At 42.5% G+C, this 16278-nt stretch overlaps 1 protein-coding gene across 1 annotated transcript in view; it reads right to left on the bottom strand.

The window, feature by feature from the left end:
* LRP1B (LDL receptor related protein 1B) overlaps nucleotides 1-16278 on the bottom strand; it is a 1757966-nt gene that overhangs the window by 790814 nt on the left and 950874 nt on the right. The window contains exon 12 of the mRNA XM_040358043.1: nucleotides 12930-13110. Within this exon, the coding sequence (XP_040213977.1) occupies nucleotides 12930-13110 (181 nt within the window). The remainder of the gene's footprint in view (nucleotides 1-12929; nucleotides 13111-16278) is intronic.

The following is a 16278-nucleotide window of genomic DNA, read 5'->3' as shown; positions in this document are numbered from 1 at the left end:
TATACCAAGCAGGCAAGAGAAAGATTTACAACTGGATAAATAAACATTATGTCAAGAGGATAAAATAAGGCAGCCAACGTGAGTTGTATCTCACTAACATTTTGACCTATTTTTCAGCTGTCAATCATTGCACCATGTCCCGCCATCAGGATAATCAGCAGCAATCACTGCTGTATGGCTTATTGGCAGGAAGGTAATGGATGATTTAATGGTGTGCTATATAGGGAGCTTCCCTGGACTTATGGACTAGATAAAGAGGATTCTAATATGAATCAAATAATGTACAAAATAAAATGAATGAGTACAACACTTGGGGCAATTAGACCCTTTGTTTCCTTCCATAATCATTCAATATTTGGGCAACACAACAAAAAAAAGGACAAGACGAAATGTTTCACCAGCAAAACCGATCACAGAATGGGAACGATTTAAATGACCAAGCCTGCGAGAGAAGCAATAAATCAGAACGAGTCTACTTTACATTAGGAGGAGAGGCAATCACTCCCATTTGTACATCACTTGTCTAATAGACATACAGACAACCTTTTAGGCCTGGGTCAATATTTTTCCCTGTGTGTTGAGAAACACGATAAATCAATGGAAGCCCTAAAAACATTTATAGGACTTGTTAAAGGATAATTACATTTTCCTTTCTCGGCTGGTTTGTTTTAAATGCCTGGCTATGTTTGTTGTCGGTGGGGGTGCTGAGAGCCAGTGTGGGCCCCTGGGCAAACATACTTGCTGGGCCCCCGCTACATTCGTACTCTTTGAAAAACGTTGATTCAAAAACAAAAGTTGAACTCAACTGTCAATAAACATATACTTTTTTTACTGGTGCTATCTTATCTTTTTTCATGTAGAGGAACGTGGTGCAAGAGTTGGTTATGCTCTGTGTTTGCCTTTCCTTCTGCCTTTTAAAGTTTAAATAAACCCTCAATTTACCGGTAAATCAGTTAAAAACATTCAAGGTGCATCAAAGCAAAAGGTGTGCAATTCCTTTTAGTTTGTTTTCTTTCTAAAGCAGCCACAGCTTGAGTAGAAAAGCCTGCCCTCTGTCAGAATGCTGTCGTGACCCTTGTTTTCTATGTGGAAGCAGAGGTCCGAGACATCCCTTGCTACAATGGACCTATAACTCTGCAGTAAGCAAAGCTTATGCTCATACCTGATTGGAGAGTTCTGGCTCTGACTCAGCAGGGGATTGTCAGATCTCTGGAAAGAGACCACTGCTTACACACAGAGGGGCATGCTCTGTAACTAGCTGACAGTACACTGACTTTTCTACTCTGTGGCTGATTGTTAAATAAAACATACTGTAAACACACAATCGGTTTGTCCGATGAAAAAAGACAGATGGACTGTTTTCATTGGACAAACCGATCGTGTGTGGGCCTCATCGGGTCTTTTTTCCATCGGTGTAAAAAAAATAGAACATGTTTTAATTTTTTCCTATGGATAAAAAAACGATAGTAAATTCCGATCATCTGTGTGGAACTCCATTGGAAAAAAATCCATGCATGCTCAAAATCAATTTGGCGCAAGCTCGGAAGCATTGAACTTCATTTTTTTCCAGCTCGTCGTAGTGTTTAACGTCACCATGTTTTGGCACAGTCAGAATTTAGCCTGATAGTGTATATGCAAGACTGATGAAAGTCAGCTTCATCGGATATCCAACGAAAAAAAACATTGGATTTGAGTCCATCAGAAATCCGATTGTGTGTACAGGGCTTAAGACTTTGCCCACCTTTTGTTATGATGCACCTAAAATGTATTTAGCTCATTTACATTGAAAGTTCAGATGAGCTTTAAAGCTGTTATAAAGTCGTATATACGTTTTTATATTAAAATAACAAACATGTTATACTTACCTGCTCTGTGCAATGAAATTGCATAAAACAACCCCAAACCTCCTCTTCTAGAGTCTCCTTTCGGCGCTCTCTGCTACTTCCCTTCTGTGTCTGCCACCATAGCAAACCTTTTGCTATGAGGGCAAACTTGCAGGTTAACTCCTGAGCCAGGCTATATGTGTCCATTGACACACATAGCTGCTTGACCACGCTCCTTGCTCTCTGTTCACAGGATTTGTTTGACAGCAGCAGGATGGCCAATGGCTCCTACTGCTGCCTCTCTGTCCTGTGCATGCAGTAAGAGAGGAGAGGACCGCTAGAGCTTGGCGCAGTGCTGGATCGAGTAAGGACTCAGTATTTAGGGGGGTGATTTTGTTATTGTTACACTTTTTATCTTAAAAGAGAAGTTCAGGATTTTTTTCTTTTAAAGAATCTTACTTAATTAGGTGGCTCCAGGATCAGTCTGATGCCCATGGGCTCTAAAACTGAGAGCTGAGCGATAAAACACTGCTGATCACTCGATTCTTAGAGCTCCCTGAGTAGAGAGCTAGTGACTGTCAGTCACCGCTGTGGGCTGGGCTGTGGAGGGAATGGGGGCGGCTGGCTCAGGCTCTCAGTGGCTTGCTGAGAGGATGAGCTAGTTGCCAGTCCAGGGTTCTGGGCAGATCCCGGCCATATGGTCACAATCTTACGCCAGCCTGGACCAGCTCTGTGATTTCAGCTCGCTATCTGCTAAAAAAAGGTCACATGAGTACAGAATGAACTGCACTCCTGTGATCCACAGGAGAATTACATTCAAATGAGCTTTGGCTGTATTTCACCTTTAATGCAGGGATAACATCAAGATAAAAAAAAAATATTGGCTTTAAAACCACTTTAAGAGTACTACTATGCCCTATGAGGATGCAAAACCGTGGCGGTGTGTCCATTAGGGGAGCTCAGGCACCACCCCCTCTCTCCAGCCACCCCCTCTGTGTAATATAGAAAGATTCATGCATTGCATGAATCTATCCATGGCCGCTGTAGCCACCCCCTTTCAGGCTCTTATAGGCTTAAAAAAAAGTGCACTGCGAGCACAAACCATTACACTCACAGTGCACCCAGGCGTGTTAGCAAAGCAAATTAATATTTGCTTTGCTAACACAGAACCGCCTCTCAGACAATCAAGAGGCCCAGATGTAATACTGTGCACCTGATTGGCTGAAGGTAGATGCAATCTCATTGGCCACCTAGCAAAACAGGAAGAAGACACGCACGGAGGAGACAGCTTGCCACCTGACCCTCTGCCTGATCCACTATCCTGATAGGGTAAGTGCTGGGCAGATAACGGGGGGGGGGGGGGCACAGTGGCTGCATATTATGGGTACAGAGGCTGCAATTAATGGGACACAGTTGGCTGCATATGGTGGGTACATTAGGCTTCATATGATGGGCACAGTTGGCTGCATCTGATTGGCACAGTTGCTGCATATGATGGGCAGAGTGGCTGCATATGATGGCACAGTGAGGCTGCAATTGATGTTTTTGTTTCAGTATTTTTCAGTTTGTTTGCGCCCCCCCCCCCAAAAAAAAAAAAAAATTGAGCACCAGTCGCCACTAAGTCTACCAAAATCAGGGATAGAGCCTGTAATCATACTTCCGTGTGAAAAAGTCAGTACACCCCATGGAAATTGTTGACTTTTTCATCATATTTGAAAAGGCAAACATTAGATCTCCATTCCAACAGTGCACACAGACAAATTTTTTTGTAATGCAGCACACTACAATGAATGGTAGCATAATACCATGTGTTATTGTGTCCTGAAACACATGTGACTTGGAGCAACATTGTATTAGGGCATAAGGGTGCTATGCTATTCAAAATGAATGACAATGCAGCACAGATAACATTTGTTTATATGTGTTAAGGTAGCATGCAAATTAGATCACATCACAAAGTGTGTTACAGTTTCTAGTGAAAATGAAAAACACCTTTAAATTGGCATAAACTACATACAAACCTCACCCAAACATGGGTAGAACACTCTGATGGTCCACACATGAGACAACTATCTCTCGATGTCTGCTCTAATGCCTTGTACACACGATCGGATTTCCCATCGGGATAAACTCCGACGTATTTTTCAGACGGAATTCTGTTCAAGCTGTCTTGCATACACACTGTCACACCAAATTCCGACGAAGTGACGTACAACACTACGACGAGCCGAGAAAAATTAAGTTCAATGCTTCCGAGCATGTGTCTACTTGATTCTGAGCATGCATGTTTTTTTTATCCCGTCGGAGTTCCCTACAGATGAACGGAATTTCTGATATAAATGTTTTCCTTCGGGAAAAAAAGAGAACATGTGCTTTTTCTAAATTCTGACGGAAAAAAGTCTGATGGGGCACACACACGGTCGGAATATCCGATAAAAGAATTTCGTCTGACTTTTTCCATCGGAAATTCCGATCGTGTGTACAAGGCATAAGAGATTTGTCCTAACAATAGTATTTATTGGTGTATCTTATGATCTATCAGGTAAAATAAATGTATTTTCTTATTTTTGTAATGAACATGGACTTTGATCTGATAGAAAGTTTACAAAGAGAAACAAACACAGATCAAATACGATATTAAGCTCTTGGATAACATGATGTTCTCCACCCCTACCGATGGGCTTCAGGCTTTGTCTTCTTCATACAGAGCGGCACACTAAAAACTCATCTTTGCACTGACAAGTTTGTGTTTTGATACACTGTATCTTGTATTATTTACATCATCTGATGCCATGTGGGTGACAAGATAAGAAAGGTAGAGAGAAGGAAGAGAGATGGGCGAGGAGGGAGAATAAAGAAAAAATCAAATAGCCATTTTTTTTGGTAACCATGCGATCACCGGGCAAGTGCTTTACAAGGGACCCGGCTCGGTCTCATCACTGCAGCTTTTGTATAAACTCCTACTGTATCTAGCATGTCAATGAACTTGGTGATTGGCTCCATGGGGAGCCTCAATATAATCCATAGTTAGCAGTGTCACAAATTAATATAGAGAGGTAAAGATCAGACAACAAGCCTACCAGCAAAGGAAATCCTCACATGACTATAAATAACCAATTAACATAAAGACCCCAGTCACTGATTAGAATATTAAGGAATTGAACAACAATATCAGTCACCTCTGTGGATAGATGTAAAGCTTTTCTAGTTTGCTCCTCTTGCAAGCTCTTTTGTTTTTCTAATCATGCAATCATCCAGAGGGTTTACATTATTTTGCTTACAGTGAACTCATCATTAACAGAACAGCAAAGCTGAAGATCTCTCCTAAAAATACATTTACAATTGCCTGGATTTCCTGCTGGTGCTGATGTTTTGGTACTTTCGTAGAAAAATACCAGCAGGGGTGCACTATACCCACCACCACACCCACCAAGGCCTAAAACTTCACTTATAACTAGACATGTGCATTCGTTTTCGTCAGATGCATTTTAGTCTGAATTTCAGGTATTTTCTTTATCGTTTTAATAAACGATAACGAAAGCACAGAAAACGAAAACCGAAAGATCCGACATAAACAAATGCTTTATTTTCACTTTCGTTGCGGTCAAATGTGCCTAATCTTAACTATTAGTCCAATATTATTCTACATAAAGAGAAAAGATTTGACATAGAGAGAAAAGATTCGACATAGAGAGACATGAAGATTCGACGTAGAGAGACATTAAGATTCGACATAGAGACATAAAGAGTCAATTTTTTTTTTTTTTTAAGTTTCTATTGAATCTTCTTTTTTTTTCTTCTTCTTCTTCTTCTTCTTCTTCTTAGAACATTCGACAGACACCATAAGCCTTCAATGACAGATTCAACCTTAATTGCACATGCTCAGAATCAAGTCGACGCATGCTTGGAAGCATTGAACTTCGTTTTTTTTCAGCACGTCGTTGTGTTTTACGTCACCGCGTTGGACTCGATCAGTTTTTGAACCAATGGTGTGTAGGCACATCAGACCATCAGTCCATCAGTCCATCAGACCATCAGACCATAAGACCATCAGACCATCAGTCCATTTTCATCAGTTTGGACTGATTGTGTGTACAAGGCCTAACAGACTGAAAAGCACAAAGACTGAAAAGCGCGAATCGTCTCTCACCAAACCTTTACTAACACGAAATCAGAAAAAGCAGCCCAAAGGGTGGCACCATCCGAATGGAACTTCCCTTTCATAGTGCCGTCGTATGTCACCGCGCTTTGCTCAAGCATTTATTTTTCACGATCGTGTGTATGCAAGGCAGGCTTGACAAGAATCACGTCGAGAAAAACTTTGTTTTTCCCATGACATGAAAAATGGTTGTGTGTACGCGGCTTTAGGGTTGAGGTTCAGGTTTTCTACTACTGTTAGTTTAAGGAGAATCCCTAGAATTTGCAAAGTTTGCAAATCGCAACATTTTGGCTTGGTAGGTTCACCCGTACCTTTTCCCCTGGTCAGCTAAGAGATAAGAGACAATATTTTGAAGGACTGCATAACTCAGCACCCTTTGATGGGCCTACAACAGATATTAACTGTGTCTATAGACAAATACTTTTTTTGGCATTGGTTCTTAATGGAAATCACCAACTTCCCCTGCCTTTTGTTTGTACAATATCTTGCTATAAGCTCATGACCAGAATGGAATAACAAGATTGGCCAAATAATCCATTAGGATTCACTACATAGTTCTCAGCTCTTGGGAGATGTAGACAAAGTATGGCACAAAGGTTGCACCGCTCCAAGGTGAAGTATGAGATCTCTTCCTGCTGTGACAAATGCTGGGTTCCAGCCTTGGTCCGCAACCAGAGCATGTACAAAACAAAAAGGAGGTGGCGGCACTACCAGCATAAACATGTAATTTTATTGATTTTTTTTTTTAAATCGAGGACATGGTATGCGCTCACATCTCCTGTGGCATTCATCAAATGCATTTCACACACCTGTGCTTAGTCATTGCACGTGAAACGTGTTTGCTGAACGCCACAGGAGATGTGTGTGCATACTGTGTCCTCGATTTTAATAGATTTTCAATAAAATTACCATTTTTATGCTGGTAGTGCCACCACCTGCTTTTTGTTCTGTACATGCTCTTGGGAGATGTAGTTCTTAATATTTTGTGGTCACAGGAAATACACAGTATTGTCCGTTTAAGTTTAAATTATTAAAAGCAGGCACAAAATCATAGGTTATTTTCATCCTGAATGAAACAAATATTGTGTACAAATAATTTATTTCCCTGATGAACAATGTTCACCCAAAATAGGTATTTGCATAATGAAGACAACTGGCCCAGCATCTTGATGGATAAACAGATCAGCCTTCATATTAGGCAAAACCGTCCCATGGATCCAAGTCATCTACCCTGAATGGTGATTGATCTGCACCTCCCTGTTCACAGAAGAATTTGACACATTAATTCTGAGGTCATTTGTCATCTCTAATCTAAAGTAATGGAAATATTCATTGCCCCAAAAAAACATCTCTCAAATTAGCCTTGTGAGGGAGCTGTCATGCAAGTAATTGGCACACATTTTGCTTGTGACATTAATGACAAACTGTAAATAATATTTCCGGATTTTTTTTTCCTGTAAGACGTACAGATCAATAAGCCTCCTACTTCTATAAGGCCCCATACTCACGAGCAAACATGTCTGCTGAAACTGGCCCGCAGGCCAGTTTCAGCAGACATGTTTGGTCGTGTGTGGGCACGAGCGGGCCGAATTCCAGCAAACATTTGCCCGCCGGGCCTTTTCCCAGCAGACAAATATTCCTGGACTTGTTTTAAAACAGCCCGCTGGAATTCTGCCCGCTCGGACATGTACGGTCGTCAGTACAGACCTACCGTACATGTCCAGGCGCCCGCCGTCCCTCGCATGCGTCGAATGACTTCGACGCATGCGTGGAAGCATTTTAAAGGCGGGCCGCCCACGTCGCCGCGTCATTGTCGCGGCGACACCGCGTCATCGACGCGGCGACACCGCGGACACGCCCCGCGTATTGTTTACGCGCGGACTTCTGTACGATGGTGTGTACAACCATCGTACAGAAGCCCTCTGGCAGACATGTATGGTGAAAACGGTCCGACGGACCGCTTTCACCATACATGTTTGGTCGTGAGTACCCGGCCTAAGACTTATAGAGTGGCATGGCGTGGTAAGGGGAATTCAATGATGTGATTTCTATTTACCTTTAGAATTAGTATTCTACCTTGTCCAATGGCCAGTTGTTGAAGGAAATCTAACAGACTTACAATGGGCCAATAACTAATTGTGTCTGGCTGCTAACCTATAATGTCCACATGGCATTATAATAGATCACTCCTAGCCTGCAAACCTTTAGAATATCACCTCAGGGTGAACATTGCAAGGGTATCTGTAATGAAAATGTCAAGGTCAACTATAGCATTACTAATTTGTTTCAAGTACTTGTATATCACCGACAATTTACGCAACTCTTTAAATTGCACATTCACATCAGTCCCTGTCCTCAAGGAGCTTACAATCTCACATTCTCACATTCATACATATACTGTACTTGCAAAAATCCAAAAGTGACAAAAATACAAAGGAAAGCAGTGCAGCGCAAAACCAATAAGAACATATTCAATTGAATATATATTATATGAAATAAGTATACATATAAATCAATAAAGTATAAAATTAAGTGATAAAGTCCAAATATTAAGTAGAAAATCCAGATAATCAAATCTTGGAATTCTTCACCAGGTGATGATGACAAAGCCAAACTTAAAGTGATCCCTCCACCAGTAAGAATGGGTACTCTCACCTTCACACATAGACCACTGTTTTACCAGATGGTCAAATAGGCAGATATCTCACCTTAGGAGACCAGGAAGCAGATTAGCAATTTAAATCCTCATAGGTCAGCGGATATCAGAAGGACCCGAACATGAAAAAGGAATCACAAACTAAGTGCTCTCCGCTGGACTCAAACATTTATTAAAAGTATTAAAAGCACAGGCTACTCACATTTAGCCACTGTAAAAACGGCAATAAGGAATGCAAGGAAATGGAGGGAAAAACTTGATTCCAAAGGATGGCAGCGAGCGACGTGCATTCAGGCTCCTAACCCCTATACATGTTACGTTTTACAACTTCCTCAGCGGGGCGGTTGTAAAACGTAAAACGCTGAGGAAGTTGTAAAGCGTAACATGTACAGGGTTAGGAGCCTGCTGACCTATGAGGATTTGAATTGCTAATCTGCTTCCTGGTCTCCTAAGCTGAGATATCTGCCTATTTGACCATCTGGTAAAACAGTGGTCCATGTGTGAAGATGAGAGTACCCATTTTTACTGGTGGAAGGATCACTTTAAGTTTGGCTTTGTCATCATCACATGGTGAAGAATTCCAAGATTTGATTATCTGGATTTTCTACTTACCGTATTTTCCGGCGTATAAGACGACTGGGCGTATAAGACGACCCCCTAATTTTCCAGCCAAAATGTTGGTTTTGGGATATACTCGCCGTATAAGTCTACCTCCTTCCTACTAGTCATGCCTCGCCTCACAGTGCCACCATTACATGCCAGACTGTGTCACTACATGCCAGACTGTGCCCCATTACATGCCAGACTGTGCCCCATTACATGCCAGACTATGCCCCATTACATGCCAGACTGTGCCCCATTACATGCCAGACTGTGCCCCATTACATGCCAGACTGTGCCCCAGTACATGCCAGACTGTGCCCCAGTACATGCCAGACTGTGCCCCAGTACATGCCAGACTGTGCCCTTACCTTATCCCAAGACATGCAGAATCGCGATTTTTCAAAAGCCGCGCCTTCTACGTCTTCTGTTCCGTGTTAGGCGGAAACACTCAGCTTCCCAGGAGGCACTGTGTTCAGTGTTCGCCTATTACGGATGCCCTCTCGTCCGAGGATGAGAGGGCCTCCGTGATAGGCGGACACTAAACACAGGACGAGAGGGCCTCTGTGATAGGCGGACACTGAACACAGTGCCTCCTGGGAAGCTGAGTGTTTCCGCCTATCACGGAACAGAAGACGTAGGAGGCGCAGCTTTTGAAAAATCGTACGCCCGCGATTCTGGGATATGGTAAGGTTAGGTTACCGGCGTATAAGACGACCCCCAACTTTTAGGAAGATCTTAAGGGGTTAGAAAGTTGTCTTATACGCCGGAAAATACGGTAATATTTGGACTTTATCACTTAATTTTATACTTTATTGATTTATATTTATACTTATTTCATGTAATATATATTTAATTGAATATGTTCTTATTGGTTTTGCGCTGCACTGCTTTCCTTTGTATTTTTGTCACTTTTGGATTTTTGTGAATATCCTGTTTTAGTGTTCAGCCAGCATTACTGGTGAATTTAATCTTTATGGTTTTTCACTTTTTTTTAGCACTTGCTTTAATCTTATCAATAGTTTATATTTTTGCGCTGATTGCACCCCTATTTTTTCATACATATACTTAAAGTAGGCCAGTTTAGACAGGATAAAATAACCCGCCAGCATGTCTTTGGAGTATAGAAGTAAACCTGCATAGGCACAGGGAGAACATGCTAACTTCAGGCAGGTAGTGCCGTGGTTGGGATTCGAGCCAGCAACCCTAGTGCTGCTAGGTGGAAGGGCCAACCACTTAGCTACTGTGCTGCCCCACATTTCATCACATGTATCTCAGCACCTGTGCCTGGTCATCATAAATGGTGATATGAATCCTTCAACCTTCTCATGGCAAAGGATGATCTTTCAATTCCTTATGTTTTCTGCATTCCTATGACATAAATTGTCACCAGACACAGGTGGTGAACTACATAATTATTTAAATATTTCTATCGCGCTCTTTTGTCTGGGGACTTATCCATTTTATCTGCTGTCAGTGAGACATAAGGAAACAAGGGGAAATAGTGCCTTCTAAGTGCTTTCCTTATGTGCATACAGAGTTCCTTTTAGCTCTTTCTAAAACTAAGCCAAGCATTTAGGAATTATTGGACAGAGACTTTCACAAACATTGTCAAAGCCTTAATGTGTATACCTGGACTGGCTCTTCTCAGTGTGCCAAATACCGTCTTTGTTTTTATGTTGTTAAACCATTCATCTTAGGTGGCACTCAGTAGAACAGTAAGCTAGGGCCAATGTTAGACAGGAGCCAATTAACGTAACCAGCATGCCTTTTGGCGTATGGGAGGAAATTAAGTATCTAGAGGAAACCCACACAAACACAGGGAGAACTTGCATATTTTAAGCAGACAGTGTCCTGACATGGACTTAAAATGGAAAACTCTAGCTCTACAAGGTAGGATTGCTAACCACTAAGCCACTGTACTGCCCACTAATATGTGATACCATTGAGCTTTTGGTGCCCATTTAGTAACTTTTTTATCGTTATAATTATTCTTGTGGGGTTCTCCTAATGGCTTTTTACAGTTTAAAGGGTTAGTAAAGGTTCTTTTTTTTTTTAAATAACAAACATGTCATACTTACCTCCACTGTGCAGTTTGTTTTGCACAGAGTGACCCTGATCCTGGTCTTCTGGGGTCCCCTGGCGGCTGTCTTGGCTCGAGCTAACCCCCTTCTGGGAAGCACTCAAGAGGGTTAGCTTGTGGGCGCGCTCCTGTGATACAGTCAGTGGTCATAGCCGCCAAGTGTATCACTCGGCCCCGCCCCCCGGCATGCTGCAACATTGAGTTGATTGCTGCGCTGCTATCAATCATCCAATGAAGAGCCATAAACAGCCAAGAAGACCGGGCCGAGAAGCCAGCGCGTTTACGACTCAGGATCTTCGAGGGCTCAGGTACTGTATGTTTTTTTCACCTTATTGCATAGGATGCATTAAGGTGAAAAAATGTGAATCTTTACAACCCCTTTAAAGGCTAAGCGCTGTGCCACACTAAAATTACTGTTGCTGGGTGGAGTAAGGCAGAATTTGGACCCATATTGGATTTTTTTTTTTTCATATTATGTTAGCCAGGTCTCTCCTGTGAGCTAAACATTTCTTTCTATAGTTCATTCTACATACAGTATAGTCCTATGAAGTATCCTCCAGGGGCCGGTGACAGCCACATTATAGTCATTGACTTCAGCAGAACCGTAGCTGTTACAGGTGTGACAGAATTAAGAAAGCGTATGTGGTCAACCCAACTTCAGGGTTTGCTTTCTACTTTTTCTACTGTTTAGTACATACAATACAATTAAAACATCAACTTATATTACAGTTCTGAATTTTGTGCCAGATTCACAGCAGTAATACGCCGGCGTATCTACTGATACGCCGGCGTATTTTCAAATTTGCCGCGTCGCATCTTGATTTGGAATCCTCAACCCAAGATACGAGGGCTTTTGGCATAGATCCGACAGGCGTACGGCTTCGTACGCCTTCGGATCGTAGGTGTAATTTTCCGGCGGCCGCTGGGTGGAGTTTGCGTCGTTTTCCAGCGTCGGGTATGCAAATTAGCTGTTTACGGCGATCCACGAAGGTACGCGCGTTCGTCGCATTCTCTTACGTCGACACTAGTCGGTTTTTCCCGTCGCAAACATAAGCCTGCTTTTTCATGGCTTACATTTAGACCAGCCATGTTAAAGTATGGCCGTCGTTCCCGCGTCGAATTTCAATTTTTTTTTTTTGCGTAAGACGTCCGGAAATACGAAACGACGTAACGCACGTCGCCGTTCAAAAAATACGTCGGGGCGTCGTAATTTCGCGCAAAGCACGGCGGGAAACTTTCACACGGACTATGCGCAGAACGTTCGGCGCGGGAGCGCGCCTAATTTAAATGACACATGCCCCATTTGAATTAGGCGGGCTTTACGCTATGCCGCCGCAAGTTTACAGGCAAGTGCTTTGTGAATCAAGCACTTACGCCGAAAACTTGCGGCGGCGTAACGTAAATGGGATATGTTATGCCGCAGCGCAGGTACATGAATCTGCCCCTTTATTTCCAGTGCTGGCTACTATGCTACCTCTTGGAGACACCTTTTAAAATAGTTGCTGGAAAGTGAAAAACCTGGTATAAGCTGTGTGGTCCTGTCATTTTTTTTATATCATATTTTTCTCTTATATGGCTCAACACTGCAGAACATCTATTAGCTCTTACCCGTTAACAGGATCCAAGACAATTCCGCGAGGATGTGACATTTCCCCCTCTATTAAGGTTTTGCGGCTCTGTGATGCCTTTTCCAGGCGAGCGACATTAATTGTTTTCCTTTGTCCGTCGTTTGTCCAATATAAATTATTACCAAGCCAGTCAACAGCAATCCCTTCCACATTGTCCACATCTGATTAACAGGAGATTAACAGGAGAAAGATATTTGTTTGAAACCAATATATATATAAAACATTTTTTTTTGCATGCACTAAATAAAAGATGTACCATATTCAAGAAGTATAAATGATTAAAAAAAGTTTGTCAAAGTCTTTTTAGCATACTTCAATTTAGATACAACAAGCACACAGCTGTCAATCAGAAAGAAGACTTTTATCCTCCCAGATCTGACATTTTAGTTATCGCATGAAGGAAGCTTAGGTGGATTCAGTAGCATTTATTAGACGAGTGATTCATTCTGTGTATACTGTAGATCTAAATGCCATTATTAAAGCGGAGTTCCAGCCTCAAAAAGTTTTTTATTTTTTTAAGTCAGCAGCTACAAATGCTGTAGTTGCTGACTTTTAATAAGGACACTTACCTGTCTTGGGAGCCAGCAATGTCGCCCCCCCAGGCTGATCCATCCATTGGCTCAGGTGCAGGCACCGCCATTGTAACTAAGGGAAACGGGCAGTGGAGCCTTCAGGCTTCAGAGCTGGTTTTCTACTGCGCAAGCGCGAGTCACGCGGCGCTATGTGAATGGCTACCTCGTCTTCTGGGACACACCCAGGTCCCAGAAGCCAGCGGGGAGAAGGAAGAAATTACGTACTTTGCCATTGCTGGGCTAGAATGGAAGTACAATTAGTACTTCATAAAAGGTAGGATAGAGGAAAAAAATTAAACAAAAAATATATATAGATATATAAAGATATATCTATATATATATATATATATATATAGATATATATATATATATATCCAAAAACGAGGGGTGGAGGGGTGGTCTTTGTTGAAATCGTATCTATTAAGACCATAGAAACACCTTAGATGCTACTTTGGGTACGATTCGTAAATCACATGTCCACACCTGAAGTCGTACCGGTGTGACCGGGGGTTAAAGCTCCAAAACAACAACTCAGTATCTGTGCTCTTTCCTTAACTATGTTAAAAAATTACTAAGGTGTCTATTTATTAAAAACTTGCAAAGCTATTTATCAAGAGAATCTGCATGTATGCATTCAATCTGGGCAGAAATTTGGAAAAAATGTATGTTCTTTAGTCTATTTAGTCTTCTGAATTTATTATGGGAATTAGTAAAATACAGCATTATGTCAGTAGATGGAGCTGAGGAGCATAGGAAATGCATAGCGTCTTTATAACAAGAGATACAATGTAGTCAACATCAATGATTTTCTTATTTTCTATAGCAGTCTCTAGAATTGTAACATTGTATCGTACCGTATTTATCGGCGTATACCGCACATTTTTTCCTCTTAAAATAAGGGGAAAATAGTGGGTGCGCGATATACGTCGATACTCGCTTCCCGCGCTCAGTTTGAATGCCTGCGCCGACATATACCGAGTGCAGTACACTCGTCTACATTCGGCCAGGCTCGGCTTTGCTCGTGCTCACGCATAAACGCCACAGAGCGTGAGCACGAGCGAAGCCGAGCCTGGCCGAATGTAGACTCGGTATACGTCGGCGGAGGCGTTCAAACTGAGCGTGGGAAGCGGCAATTCGGCGGGGAGACATCGCGGGAGAAGCCGGGAGGACACCACCGAAGCCGCAGACGGACGCCGGACCCGACGAGGTCGCCGATGGACGCCGCGCAAGACACCAAAACTGTAAGTACTAAAATGATTTTTTTACAGGAATTTCGGGTCCACATTAGGGGTGCGCGCTAAACACTGGAGCGCACAATACCCCAATAAATACGGTATACAGTTCTGGTGCTCTTCAGCTTCATCTAGTGTCCATAATGCAGTATTTTATTTGCTGCCCATGAAAGTCGAACATTCATTCAGAATGTTAAATAGCCAAAACAACATTTGTTTTTGTCGGATTGTACACAGAATGAATGTACATTTGCACCAAATAGACAAATGGATGTGGGCATTTTTAATAAAACATGCCCATGGTATGATATGTGTCATGTTAGGAAGAGCCATGGGGCCAAGTAAAGGGAAACCTTGCTAATTATGAGATAATATGCCAGATTTCTACATTAATCTTAGGGCACGCTGACATAGTTAGATTTAACAAATTTAAACTAATGTAGATTTAACGTAGCTGGTGTAACAAAGGAGTTAATAATCTCCATGCAATAAATTGTTAGCATTTACTGCAATAATCCCAAAGGTGTTCTATCGGGTTGAGGTCGGCACTCTGTGCAGGCCAGTCAAGTTCCTCCATCCCAAACTTGCTCATCCATGTCTTTATGGACCTTGATTTGTGCAGGGTTAGGGTTTCCCCTTGAAGAATAAGGCTAGGACTCAGGGATTGGAATAGGGACCTCCCCAGAGGTCAATGGTCAAGAGGTGTGGCTGACCCACCCCCACCAAAGTGTACCGCCTACCTACGTACTACTACTAAGTCGGGGAACGAACAAGTGAACAATACTTTTGGTAATATAGTGTATGTAAAAAGAAAATCACTGTTCACTTATTTCCTTGGTAGGTGATTGAATAATTGAAATGAATATTCACACAATTTTTTGGGTGAAGATTTCAAATTTCTTAAAGAGGAAGTAAACCCTCTTTTCTTTTCTTTTTCCAAAACACCCTGCATGACAAAAGGCATAATGAGCTAGCTCATTATGAAGTACTTACCTGAGCTCAAAGCCCCCACAGCGGTGCTTGTTGCCATCTCTCCACGGGTGACTGGCGGGAGCCGCAAAGACGTCACTCCCGCGCATGCGCATGGGTGCCGCCACTAAAGGCATGATCAGTGCGCCTGCGCACCGTTGTCTACGGCGCATGCGCCATAGAAATCGGTGCCTTTCTTTTGCAAATATACACAGTTTAGGAGATATTTGTTGCACCTACAGGTAAGCCTTGGGCCTAGTACACACGAGAGGATCGATCCGCAGAAACGGTCCGGAGGACGCTGCGATGATGACGCGGCGACGTGCGCGACGCTGTCATATAAGGACTTCCACGCATGCGTTGAATCATTACGACGCATGCGAGGGATGGAATCGGACGGATTGATCCGCTGAGTCTGTACAGTACACTGGATTCCAGCGGATAGATTTCTTAGCATGCTAAGAAATTTTGATCCGCTGGAAATCCATCCCCGGGGAAAAAAATCTGCGGAAAAATATCCGCTGGATCGTACACACCAGGGGATCTATCCGCTGAA

This window comes from Rana temporaria, chromosome 6 (assembly GCF_905171775.1).
Source record: "Rana temporaria chromosome 6, aRanTem1.1, whole genome shotgun sequence".
Taxonomy (NCBI): domain Eukaryota; kingdom Metazoa; phylum Chordata; class Amphibia; order Anura; family Ranidae; genus Rana; species Rana temporaria.
Note: the sequence above shows the minus strand (reverse complement) of the source record. Positions and strands in the feature narration are given on the sequence as shown.